Below are 14,016 nucleotides of genomic sequence, written 5' to 3'. Positions count from 1 at the left end.
TAGATTACTATCGATTTTATCGATTAGTTGTTGCAGCCCTAGAACTTAGTTCACCCAAGAATTAAAATTCTGTCATTGATTACTTCTCATCCCCAAATCATTTCACAACCGTAAGACCTCCATTTATCTACAGAACACAGAGAGCTTGTTGTAGAGTAATGTGGAAGAGAGGAAATAATTGTGTAGTCATTATTTTTTTATTGTGCATAAAAAGTATTCTCGTCGATTCATAAAATGAAGTTTGAACCCCTAGAGTGACATGGAGTATTTTAACAAAGTGTTTAACAACTTTCTGCACTTTTGATTGTATGTTACGTTGCTGTCTATGGGGGAGTCAGAACCCTGATAGCACACATACATCTGGTTTACGTCTATTTGACTTCTGCATTTACATCTGCAAGACATCTACAATACATAGTTTGCTCATCTGCAATACGTCTCAGAGATGTTTATGATTTAGAATGGCTGTAAAGCTGCTCTTTCTAAGATGTTTAGCAGATGTTTTTACGCAGCAGATCTCAAGATCTTTAGCAGACGTTCAGACGTCTCCGAGACGTATTGCAGATGAGCAAACTATGTATTGCAGATGTAAATGCAGAAGTCAAATAGACGTAAGCCAGATGGATTGTGCTATCTGGGAAAGCTCAAGGACCTCATCAAAACTATCTTAATTTGTGTTCTAAAGATAAACCAAGGTCTTATAGTTGTGAAGCGATTTAAGGATTAGTAATTCTTGATAGAATTTTCATTCTTTGGTGAACTATTGCTTTAAATTTTAAATTTTAAACTATTTACTCCAAACAGTTCTATCACATGCAATAACTACAATTTCAATTGATAGATTGACAACCTATTCCATGAGATCTGAATGGCAGGAGAGATAAAAGGTTTGAAGAATACACCCTACACTTACAAAACCAACCTAGGGCAGATTTTACAAGAATTGTGAAAAATATCAACTGTATTCCATGATTAACCGACATATAAATTCTCAGCAGTAAGCTCACTTTCATACCAAATCTCCTGAAGGGTGACCCTCAAACATATAGACGGGGAGCACTTTACATCACCCGAAATTCAATCAAAGATAGCCTAATTGAAAACTAACTGTAGCATGTTAATCAGGCATAGGGATGTAACGATTACCGGTTTGATGGTTTACCCAACGGTTAGTATTACCGCGTCATATTTTAATAACCGTTAAACCTTAACGTTACCATTGTTACGGCTTCAAAAACCCTGTCCAGCATCAAACAAAGTTATCAAGAGTAACTTATAACATAGATGCAACATGAAACGTGGGTTTTGTTCATTTATGTCAGGAGAGTAAATCAGGAGTCAGGGGTATTGACATTTGGAACAAAATAACGCAAGACATACCTATTTATTCACATCTGCTCCTGTGAGTTTGTGATGACAGTGCTTCACTAATTAGGACTTTAAACCAAAAATGTGCACGTTTGTGGAAATTTAAATATACTGACACATGTTCACTTCATATTTCTTTATACAGACCCATAATTTCTATTCATTTTTCATGAAATGATGTGATATGATGAGTTTGAAACTCCGTTCAGCTTGTTTCATCTGCTATGAGCGCAGATGTCGTGCCACTTTCTCATAGGTCCTAAAGTACACCAGATTTCTCACAACACATGAACAACACAATTCAGCAAATCATCTGTGTGTGTTCTATGAAAATCTGATTTAATCACTTAAGGTTGTTTATTAAACTCAATATTAAATTTGGATTACATCAGTTTAATTTACAGAACACGTTAATAAAACCGTGATAATATTGATTAATATTGATAATTGTGATAATGTTGTTCACTATAATCATGATCTGAAATTTTCACACTGTTACATCTATAATCAGGCATCAAGAAATGTAACCATTTAACCTGGAGGTCATAAATCCAGAAATTCTGTGTAGTGCGAGCACCCTTTTCCTGAACAAGCTCTAAAGTTGGGCACAGGTTGTTCCAACACAGCACAAAAGTGTTTAAAAAAGTTTAGCAGAGATAAAAATACAAATATGGATATAAGAGAGTACAGTGTATATATTTTATTCATGCTTTAAACTGTCAGACATTAAAGAGAAACCATAAAAGAAATGAAATATAATATTCATCAAACTATATGCATGTCAATTAAAGGGAACCCGGTGTATAGAGAGATGTATGGCTTAATGCGTTGTAATAGCCTTACACTACTAGCATTTGTCATTAGAAACACATCAAATATTTTCAGATCTTAAAAAAACCCCTAAATGTAATACTCATTTTAACCTAAGGAGGCCGCCATGTTCTTTTTCGATGACGTAAACTGGTTGCACGCACAGCTAGGCAGTCAAACTAAACACCGACACACTAATCAGTTCTTCAGTAAATATAAGGTTCTGTAGGATAATATATATATATATACACTCACCTAAAGGATTATTAGGAACACCATACTAATACGGTGTTTGACCCCCTTTCGCCTTCAGAACTGCCTTAATTCTACGTGGCATTGATTCAACAAGGTGCTGAAAGCATTCTTTAGAAATGTTGGCCCATATTGATAGGATAGCATCTTGCAGTTGATGGAGATTTGTGGGATGCACATCCAGGGCACGAAGCTCCCGTTCCACCACATCCCAAAGATGTTCTATCGGGTTGAGATCTGGTGACTGTGGGGGCCATTCTAGTACAGTGAACTCATTGTCATGTTCAAGAAACCAATTTGAAATGATTCGAGCTTTGTGACATGGTGCATTATCCTGCTGGAAGTAGCCATTAGAGGATGGGTACATGGTGGTCATAAAGGGATGGACATGGTCAGAAACAATGCTCAGGTAGGCCGTGGCATTTAAACGATGCCCAATTGGCACTAAGGGGCCTAAAGTGTGCCAAGAAAACATCCCCCACACCATTACACCACCACCACCAGCCTGCACAGTGGTAACAAGGCATGATGGATCCATGTTCTCATTCTGTTTACGCCAAATTCTGACTCTACCATTTGAATGTCTCAACAGAAATCGAGACTCATCAGACCAGGCAACATTTTTCCAGTCTTCAACTGTCCAATTTTGGTGAGCTCGTGCAAATTGTAGCCTCTTTTTCCTATTTGTAGTGGAGATGAGTGGTACCCGGTGGGGTCTTCTGCTGTTGTAGCCCATCTGCCTCAAGGTTGTGCGTGTTGTGGCTTCACAAATGCTTTGCTGCATACCTCGGTTGTAACGAGTGGTTATTTCAGTCAAAGTTGCTCTTCTATCAGCTTGAATCAGTCGGCCCATTCTCCTCTGACCTCTAGCATCAACAAGGCATTTTCGCCCACAGGACTGCCGCATACTGGATGTTTTTCCCTTTTCACACCATTCTTTGTAAACCCTAGAAATGGTTGTGCGTGAAAATCCCAGTAACTGAGCAGATTGTGAAATACTCAGACCGGCCCGTCTGGCACCAACAACCATGCCACGCTCAAAATTGCTTAAATCACCTTTCTTTCCCATTCTGACATTCAGTTTGGAGTTCAGGAGATTGTCTTGACCAGGACCACACCCCTAAATGCATTGAAGCAACTGCCATGTGATTGGTTGATTAGATAATTGCATTAATGAGAAATTGAACAGGTGTTCCTAATAATCCTTTAGGTGAGTGTATATATATATATATATAATGTGTAACAATGTTCACAGCAAGGAAGAAGGAGGAGGGAACCGGCGAACGTTGAACAACAAAACTTTAATAAAATAAACAAACAACAAAACGAAAGTAAAATGCACATAATAAAACATAACGTAAAGTCCAGGCCTGGTTCTCTCTCGTCTTTTACTGTTGTCACTCCTCCTTTTATATAATGCTAAAAGATGAAAGAAAGAAAATAAAGACGCTATTTGGTGTATTTTCCTACATTTTAATATTGTTTGTCAGAAACAACACAAACATGCATATTAATAACCAAAATCATTTCGAATTTATCATATACAAGATGATTTAGCCATTATACAATGCATTTTATCCAGATTTTGACTTTTTGATGTTGATTTATCAACATCAGTAGCCTAATGTTATTGTCTTCTCTCCCTCGGTCATTAGCTGACGGGGGCTAATATTCATGTGTGCTCCAATACAGAATTAATAACCAAACCGCAAGCATGATTATTGTGTTTATCAGTATATTCTCATAATGTATAAAGTATACGATTATGGTGGATGCTGATGTCTTAAATAGTCTTAAATGTCTCAAAGGCGGTAGTTTAAAGCTATGATTTAATGCACGCTCACCTTGAACAGACGTCTAATACTGAATGCGTTCTTCTTTTATGGCTGGCAGGCTGGCTTGTGTCAAGAGGACATACCGCCACCTACTGTCCCTGTGTGTTTGTATATCTGATCTTATGTTTTACGTGTCATATTTTACTGTTATATATGGAAAACGTGTGTGCTTCGCTGTTGCAAAAGAGAACAGGTTTAGGTCGCAACCATTTGACATCACGGATTCTGACGCAAAAAAATGGCGGCCTCCAAGTAAAAATATTTTTTCAAAGTTTATGAATACTGTGACAGTTACACTGTTTTTTTTATTTCACAATAGAAAAAGTCAATGCCATTGTTCATATATTAAGCCATACATCGCTCTATACCCAGGGATCCTTTTAAATTAGCCAGAATCATTTATTATCAACGTACCTAAGTGAAAACTCCACTGATTAGCTGGCTGCTTCAGTTTTCACCTGAAAAGTGGCAGGATGGAAAAGTTAGTTAGGTTACAATTTTTGCAAAAACACATCAGTGTTTATTTTACTTTACTGTACAGTTTGCTTAATAAAATACAAATGTTAAAAGTTGAAAAGCAACATAAAAATCTGTGCTCTGACATAAGATTGTGATGCCTGGTTTGGGTCAGTTGTGAATGGGAAGTAATCTCAGATCATCAGAACAATCTGTGGACTAATAAAAATAAGTATTGCTGGTTGGACTTGACCTACATAAAACAGTATATTTTTGCATTTTACCTGACACATATCTACTCCTTTAGGTTTAACTAAGTTTTAAGTTTGCTAACGCAAGAAAAGACGTTTGTTTTTATCTTTAAACTTAACAACAGACTCAAATAGATGTGAGACACTGAAACCCAACTATGACGGTGCTGTTTCAAAGAGATTTGTCACAAACTATCATCTATACTCGAAAATGCACGTAACAGCTCACCGTTTTGGGGCTCAAGTCAATCACTGTCGTCCTCATGCACAAGACATATTAACTGCCAAGAAATTAAATACGTTTGCTGCAAAAATCACAATAACACAACAGTGAAATGTGGTGATTAAAACGTATTACTCACCAGATTAGCCTGCCAGAAGATTCGATATAAAGATGAAAAGCGTGGTCATCATAGCAGAGAGCGCGCCATTGCGCGTTTCAGCTCAAATCTTTTCACAGACGATCCCACAGCACATTTTCCGAGAGGAATATATCTCTGTTTTGAGATATATCTCCTCAAGTTGTTAAAAACTGCCACCCTTTCTCTACATAAATCACTCGAGGTGAGCTGGGCAAACATGGCGGACGTCCCCCATGAAGCCTGGCACGTACGTATGCACGTTCGTGACGTCATAACGCAGGATTGCTGTGTGGTTAAACTGTTTAAGTGTAAAGACAAAGTTACATCAAAGTAGTTGAGCACTGTAAACTTAAAATAAAAAAATCATTCAGAGTACACAGAAAATTCAAGGCAAATTAACTTTTTTGTTTTTTGAGTATTTACGTCCCACTTTCTTTATTTTACTGTTCGGTCTTACAGTGTATCGAAGTTATCTGGTTTTCATTTTTCCAGACATACACTAGAATCATACCTATCAGGTCGGTCTCAGCATGTTAGAGTTCAAAATAACCATTCATCTGTTTATTATGTACATCGACTGGTGTCCCTCAGGGATCAATCTTGGGACCCTTGTTCTTAGCTCTATATATAAATGATCTACCTTCTGCATGTCTGGGCGTTAACATACAAAGGTACGTGGATGATACTGAAATTTACTTGGATGGTAATAATCCGACACAAGTTGCCAATGAACTAACCGACTCTATGGCTCATGTATCAGTATGGCTAGAGAATAATTGTTAGCATTTAAATTTGTCCAAAACTTGTATGCATGTTCTTCTCTAAATCAAACAGTGTTGGTAAAAAGCCAGATGTTATTGTGTCAGGGGTGAGGCTCCAGGTAGTTTCTCAATTAAATATCTTGGAATATTGATTGACTCCAAACTCACGTTTAAAGCTCAGGTTAAAAAGGTTTGTAAGCAGGTTAAATTCATAAAAAAATGTATCTGCTCAGTTGGGAAAATGTGCTTAAATATGCAAATGTGTGTTTGATGTACATAATCATCCATGGTTTAACTTCTCCTCTTTTTAAATTTTTAGTAATAGAACAACAGCTTATTGCTCTGCTAGAAGTGCACTAAGAGGTGATTGTATTGTACCACTCAGAGTAATTTTAGTCAGTACGCTTTATCCATTAAAGCTGCACGTGAATGGAATACTATTCTAACATCTATAAGAGATTTGGAGTCATATGGATTATTTTGAGCTCAGTTTAAGAAATGGTTAATTAGTACTCAGCATGGTCAACATTAGATTTTTAATGTATTTGCTGGCTTTCTGTGTTATCTGGTATTGTTTTATTTACTCCCATATTTTAATTTAGTGTTTATTCATTTTGTTTTAATTTTTTTCTACTAGTATGTTTTTTTTTTAACTATACATTCTTTTAGGGTGACCTGTAACATTCTGTACATGGGACTACAGTTGAAAAATAGCTTCTTCTAATTCTGGTACGTTTACAGCAGTGTTGATTTAATGTACAATGTCCCTGTTAACGAAAGAAAGAAAGAAAGAAAGAAAGAAAGAAAGAAAGAAACAAACAAACAAACAAACAAACAAACAGAAGAAAGCCCTGTCTAGGCAAGCTTTAGCCATTTGTTAGTCTGGCTGTTTGTTAAGAAATTAAATGTAGTTCCATTAAACGCGATAAAAATCTGTACAACTGCAGCAGCGGAGGGCTGAAGAAGAGCTGATGAAGGTGCGGTTTGATCTTTAGCAGACCAATCAGCAGAATGGGTAGTTTCATTCCCGCCTCCATGTAGAGATCCAATATTCAAGCTGTTTATTCATTTTTCTATTATTTAACGAAAAATGAAAAGTCGTGCTAAATTCTTGTTTTTCGTTTTTTTAATTGAAAAAAGGAGCTGTTTTCCCATTTTTAAGCTATCAATTTAAAATAAAAAACAACTGGACCACTTCAAAATTATCTAAATTTGCATTCTGAAGATAAACGAAGGTCCTAGGGTTGACGAACGACTTGAGGGTGAGTAATTCATGAAAGAATTTTCAGTTTTCGGCGGAGGGTCTCTTAAGTATTCCAGGGTATAAAAATGGGTATATCTATAGAGTTAATTGACTCTATTAGTACACAGCACATAAAGTATAGATTTTGTTCTGTCAAATACTCTGTACAAGCGAAAGGTCTGTCATCTATCAGTGACCACTTACCTTTACTTCTTGAAGGTGGCAGTAGAACGTTTGCTGAAGATGAAAGCACATAGTCTGACCATAGCAGCTGGAGGAGGCAGTGCCGCTTTAGAAGGATCTGTTGCAAGAACAGTAGGTTTCAGAGAAAGTTCACCTGGTCTCAGCCCTCCTCCTGAACCCATCTCTGAACCCCCTCTTGGCATTGCAAGCCATTTACATGCTGGTGGAGCTGGTTGCCCATGGGAGGACTGGACCCCTGTTTCTCTTCCTGCTATGTACTGTGAGCTCTACTCCTTCTTTGGAGACAGTTTGGCTATGCGTTTTAGTACTGACCCACCACAAGTTGGCATCCCAACTGCATCGTCCTGTCAGCCAATTCATAACAAGAAGGAGCCAGCTAGTGGTGCCACCAATCTTGAAAGTACACGAAAGATGCCCCAACTGACTGCCAATATGAACATCAGCCCGCGACAAGATGAAAGCCCTCACACAGAACAACCACCCAGTCTGGCTGCTACTGCCCCAGGGAGGTAGGAATCAGGAGACTCATGTAATTGACTCCACTTTAAAAATCTTATTGCTAGTTAGTAACTTTTGTGTTGGCTTACACAATTGGGTCTTCAACTGCAAGGGGTCCGCTAATTACGGTTTATTCACAGGCAACTTTTTGTTAAAAATGTAAAGCATGGGTACAGAAATATTACAACCAATGTTCTCATTAAGCTGCACACATGCACGACCGCGCGGTCACATTGAAGCTCCCGCACATTTCAGTTTTAACCTGCGTGCAGACAAAAACATCCATTCAGGCAGCAGAAGCGATAGAAGAAACGTTACATCTGCATCATAAAAACCGGTAGGGCCTAAATCAAATAAGTACCTATCTTTCTTTCAAGACTGTAGGTTTAGAATCAGTGCATTCTCTGTCTCCCTTCCGATAAATTCAGAGTACGCATGAAAGGAGTTGCGTGCAAATAAAGTGCATTCTCATATATTTCTGAACTTCTGTTCAAATTTGTTAAAGCTGTAAAGCGCTAATTTGACAGGTAAATGGCATCACACCACTTCTACATTGTAAACTCTGATTTTAAACACGTATAATATTTTTGTCAATGAAATGCGCACCGTGTATTGATGGTGCACGTCAAACAAGTTGCCCCAAAAATAACGCGGACTTGTAGCATGTTGCTCTCCTTAGTCTGATATGCTCTGCAGAAAAAAAACTTGTGAATTGTCCTCGAACAGCCGCTGATCCATGAGAAAGACAACGGAGCTTAGAATGATAAAATAGTGGTGTGTTCTGCAACACACAGAGAAGCGGAAAATAAAGAATTAAACTTAATAAAATGGCATGCTTTTACAACAGAATAACATCTGCACTGATTTCTTTCGCATCCAGAGACAATCTCTACCTCCACTAGAATAGTCTTTGAGCCATTAACCAGGGTCAGTTATTTCATTGAAGCCTTAATGAAAAAAAAGGTTCAGGATAAGTAAATGTTTAATTGTCCATCTCACAGTAAAATGAAAACGTATGATGCTGCAAATCCCTTAAAATAATCAAACAATCTATATTAACAATAAAAATAATACACAGAAAAGTATGTATGTGTAACAATAACATGCATAATAGTGCTAATGTAATGTCTTAACATAATATTGCTGTGACTAAAGGTTGTTTCTATTTAAATAGCTCTGCTTACACATTTAGTAGAAGGGGGTCCCTGCTCCATCTCATCTAAGGGGTCCTTGCCCAGAAAACGTTGAAGACCCCTGGCTTACACTAAAGTATAGTTTACAGTAGACTACAGTAATCACTATCAAATGAGGATTTTGACTGTTATTTACCTTAGTCCCAGTTTAGTTCACAGAGTTAATTCTCATAGTAATCACGAAGGTTTCACCTCATATATCCACTTTCAAATTTATAACTGTATTACACATTTCACATAAATAACGAATTATTTCCTTTGGGGCATTTTTCTGACCTTGGTTAATTATGTTGAACAATAAACGCTATTTATCTGCAGCAAAGATTTTGAGCCATGTACATTTCTTACCTGTGGTCTCTTATTTGCAGATCATTTGCCCGCTCTTCTTCATCCTCAGTCTCACGTTCCAGATCTTCTTCATCACAAGCAGGCCGTTCAACAAGCCAATCCCGAGAAGTTTTCCCCAAGGCCCGTTTCCCACCCCCTCAGGCTGGACCTCCGGCCTTTACTTTCATAATTGGTGGACGTCAGATGGGTCGCCGTTGCCAGGGTAGACGCTTCCAGACGAGTTTTATTCCAACCCCACCTCTTACTTCCCTTCCACCTCGTGTCTACGCTCACAAATTACCAGTCATAGGAAGAGTCAGTAAACCTGTGCGGCGCTGGACGGCTTCCTATTACTCACTTTACCTGCCATTTTAGGATGCGCAAAGACGAAGTTTGTGTCAAGACACGTGATTGCAATGATATCTCTCCTTACAAAGTAAATTAATAAAGCAGACGGTGCGGTTATGAGCTATTTGTAATGAAATGAAAATATAAAGGCACAACCATTTTGACCACTTTTTTGATACTCTGAAATTCTTAGAATTGTATTCGGCTCTTAATAGAACCTGTTGCCAAATTGTGAGTTTGTCTTCAGAGGTTTAGTAATATACTGGGTCTTAAATCTAGCAGTCATGATCATTTTACTCTAAAATACGGTAACCACTGCATACTCAATATTTGACAACATGGAGATAAAATGTTGATGTCAGTGATGTAAATTGTCATTCTTGTGTGATTCCTATAAAATCTTGACATACAAAGATTGATTATGTGCTAGTATTTAGATTTGCGTTCTATGGTGGCGGGAAATAATTTATATTCCATAGATTTTGATATTCCTCACCAAACTACGGTTTCGGTAGACTTTAATTATGGAGCATGAGTGGACTACGTTTATAGTGCTGCTTGTCCTACAAGAACTGGACATGTCTTGATGCTCTAATACTACTGTTGAGTTCTACAAAAAGGATTTTAACTAACACCATAAAAAATGTGCTTTTGTTAGCAATACTAATAATCAAATCAGAAGGGGTTTGGTTGTATTTTGCAAGATTATTAGACAGAGAAGTCTGATGCATTAAACTTTCAACTCCATGTCAGTGCTCAGGTTTTGTTACACATTACATGAATAATTTTATGACGTATTCCAAATCATATTTTTTTATTGTGGCGAAAAGATGGTTGCTTTGTTTTTTACAAATTGAAGGAATGTACAATATAACAAAATCTCGTTGTGAAAGGCATAAAACACTGCTTTCACTTTCATAAACTTAGATTTATGTATATTAACTTTTCCTAAAATCAGAATGTTGTTAAGCAAAAAATCATCATCATGTTCCATATAATGTCTTGTAGAGAAACATTTCCAAGTAACACAACCTTTAGGTAAAGCCAGTCATCAACATGCATACATTGAAAAAATAAATGTTTAGTTTCAGCATTATCACAAAATTCAATTCAATTTTATTTATATAGCGCTTTTCACAATGTGCATTGTTCCAAAGCAGCTTTACAGGAGCAAATAAGAAAAACACAGAAAGGTAAAACACAGCACAGTGCATGGTGTTTATAGACCAAGCAAGATCATTATAATAAATAATATCTAATAAATAAATGAATAAATAAATAAATAAATGCAGTCTCCCGGTGAGCAAGCCAACACTGCACTGCTCTGCTGTGGCGAGGAACCCAAACTCCAATGCTGAATAATGGAGAAAAAAAAACCTCGGGAGAAACCAGGCTCAGCCGGGAGGGCCAGATCTCCTCTGACGTGTCATAGCTGCACTCAGTGACCCCGACCAAAGCCACCGAGCAACGTCCACGAAGAACAGGGAGAGCCCACGAGCCGCGACCCAGGAAGCCCCACCCGCCGAAACCGTGCAGGTCCAACCCGGTCCCATTCCGCGATCAACAACAGACAACAGAGGAACAACCAGGGAAAAGTAGTAATGGCATAATTAACTTTATTCCTCTGTTGTCCGACATCGACCACAAAACAAGACCAACCAGACCAGACCCACACAGTCCCAACAAATGAAACGCCCCGAACCACAACCAACAAGCCCCCCCACTCCCTACAACACCCACCCAGCTACCTCCAATCAAAGTCACTGAGTGCAGCCATAACTTCAAACTGCTGTCGTGTGATGTAAGTTTAGCATTAAATACCAAGTATTGTAAATTTAGCATTTATGTGACAGGTAGTCCGTCTTTGCTCTCGGTTGGGGATGGAATTGTCTGAGCTGGGCCGGCCAGATGGTCGCCTTTTTCTTGGGTGGTGATGGAATTGCCTTGGATGGAGCTGGGTTGTCAGTCAGTCCGCAGGCTCTCGCAGGAGGATGGCACGGGATTTTCCGATGTAGCTGGCGTAATCTCTAGTTGTGGATGGGCATATGACGTTCATCTGGGCCTGGCGGAATCTCTCCCTACCTCGGGATGGGCATCCCGAGGCGAGGGCAGAAACAGAAAGAGAATAATTAGCGTAGCTGCTGTTCATTAGCTATGTATTAGTGAATGCTTGGCTGAAAAGATGTGTCTTTAATCTAGATTTAAATTGGGAGAGTGTGTCTGACCCTCGAATAGTATCGGGGAGGCTATTCCAGAGTTTAGGTGCTACGTATGAGAAAGCTCTACCCCCTTTGGTGGATTTAGTTATTCTAGGTGTTATCAAAAGTCTGGAGTTTTGAGATCTTAGAGAGCGTGATGGGTTGTAGTGTGGTAGAAGCTCTGTTATGTAGGTAGGGGCTAAACCGTTTAAGGCTTTATAAGTAATTAAAAGAACTTTAAAGTCAATACGATACTTAATGGGTAACCAGTGAAGGGTTGATAACATTGGGGTTATGTGATCGTATTTTCTGGACCTGGTTAGAACTCTGGCAGCTGCATTCTGAACTAACTGTAGTTTGTTTATTGATGTTGCAGCACAACCACTAAGCAGTGCATTACAGTAGTCAAGTCTTGAGGTCACAAATGCATGAATAAGCTTCTCTGCATCAGCCACACATAAAATATTTCGCAATTTGGCAACATTTGTAAGGTGGAAGAAGGCTGTTTTTGTGACATTTGAGATGTGATTTTTAAATGACAGGTTGCTGTCTAATATAACGCCAAGGTCTTTAACTGTATTTGTTGGAATAACAGTGCAGCCTTCAATTTGCAGGTCATAATCCGAAATATTCTGCTCACTTGTCTTTGTGCACATAATGCACATGTATTGGTAACCATTACAAATCTTTTTTGTATAATAATATATACTGTACACCGTTAAAATTTAAAATTGAATTTCTTTAAGTGTATTACCATAGACATATAAAATCTGGGCTGAGTCCGAAATGGAAAATACTTAATTACTATTGTAGGCAAAAAGCAGTAGGCGAACGAATAGTATGTCCGAATCTTCAGTATTCACAAAACAGTAGGCAAGAAATACCCGGGTGGTGGACTATTTCTCGCGAGATGTGGATGTGCGTATACTAATGGTGCGTCCGAAAACGCCTACTTGCGTATCGTCAGTACTCTTAAGAGTAGGTGGGAAATTCCCGGATGGCTTACTGGTTATGCCCAGATTCTGAAGTATTCAGCGACGGATTCTTGAGATACTTCTATATCCCATGAGCCCACGGGACAGAATACCACGCACAGCCCGCAAAACAGTCTCAGCCAACTTTCATGTACAATTCAACATGTTGTTAATTATTGTAAAGCTAATGTAACATTGACATTGACCTTGCTTTGTTCTTAAATTGACCGTGTTTTATATTGTGCATAGTTTTGATTAATAGAATTTAAATACGAAGCATTAATATTGAGCTTATTTTCAGCAGTTTATTTACGTTTGTGTTTTATATGTATATTTCCCCTTTACAATATTATGTATTCAATTATTTTTTAACTCGCAGATATAACAAAATACATGTAATTCACAAGATCATTTTAATCAGGTGGATACACTTTGGCGCATTTACACTTTCTAATCACCTTTCATAAACGAATATTTACAAAACACAAATAAGCCCCAAACCAATTAATTACTCAAATTAAATTACTTATCTCTTAATTTTTCGTTTGGATAAATGTTTAAAAATGGTGTAGTTCTATGGACAAGGAAAGGAAAGAAAAGAACAGATGAGGTGAAAGTTAAACGAGAGCGTGGTCGGATAACACGTGTTAAAACTTACTTGGCACATAAAAACACCACAGAAGAGATTTTCTCAGGTTGTTTTTAATGCTACACTGTTAGACTTTTCATTGCATTTTTGCGGTAATTCACTGGCAGCACTAGTGACTTACTGTAAGTGCCCCCTTACAGCAGCTTAACTGTATATGTACCTTACAGTAATATGACTGTACTGCGACTTCTTTTTACAGTATACTATCCATACTGTAATGTCATTGTACAGTATAAAACCCTTCCCACAATTTGGCTTCACAGTATTATGTTTTAGTATTATCAGGG

The 14,016-nt window shown here is 38.0% G+C and overlaps 1 protein-coding gene across 2 annotated transcripts in view; it reads left to right on the top strand.

Moving 5' to 3' along the window:
• The window catches only part of taf6l (TAF6-like RNA polymerase II, p300/CBP-associated factor (PCAF)-associated factor), a 47,927-nt gene extending 35,141 nt beyond the window's left edge, over positions 1–12,786 (top strand). For both annotated transcript variants that reach the window (XM_057352618.1, XM_057352706.1), the window contains 2 exons: positions 7,558–8,051; positions 9,602–12,786. In XM_057352618.1, the coding sequence (XP_057208601.1) occupies positions 7,558–8,051; positions 9,602–9,935 (828 nt within the window). In that variant the 3' untranslated portion in view covers positions 9,936–12,786. The remainder of the gene's footprint in view (positions 1–7,557; positions 8,052–9,601) is intronic.
• The last annotated feature ends 1,230 nt before the right edge of the window (positions 12,787–14,016 follow it).

Source organism: Triplophysa rosa, linkage group LG1, assembly GCF_024868665.1.
Source record: "Triplophysa rosa linkage group LG1, Trosa_1v2, whole genome shotgun sequence".
Lineage (NCBI taxonomy): Eukaryota > Metazoa > Chordata > Actinopteri > Cypriniformes > Nemacheilidae > Triplophysa > Triplophysa rosa.
This window is presented reverse-complemented; position numbering and strand designations above follow the sequence as displayed.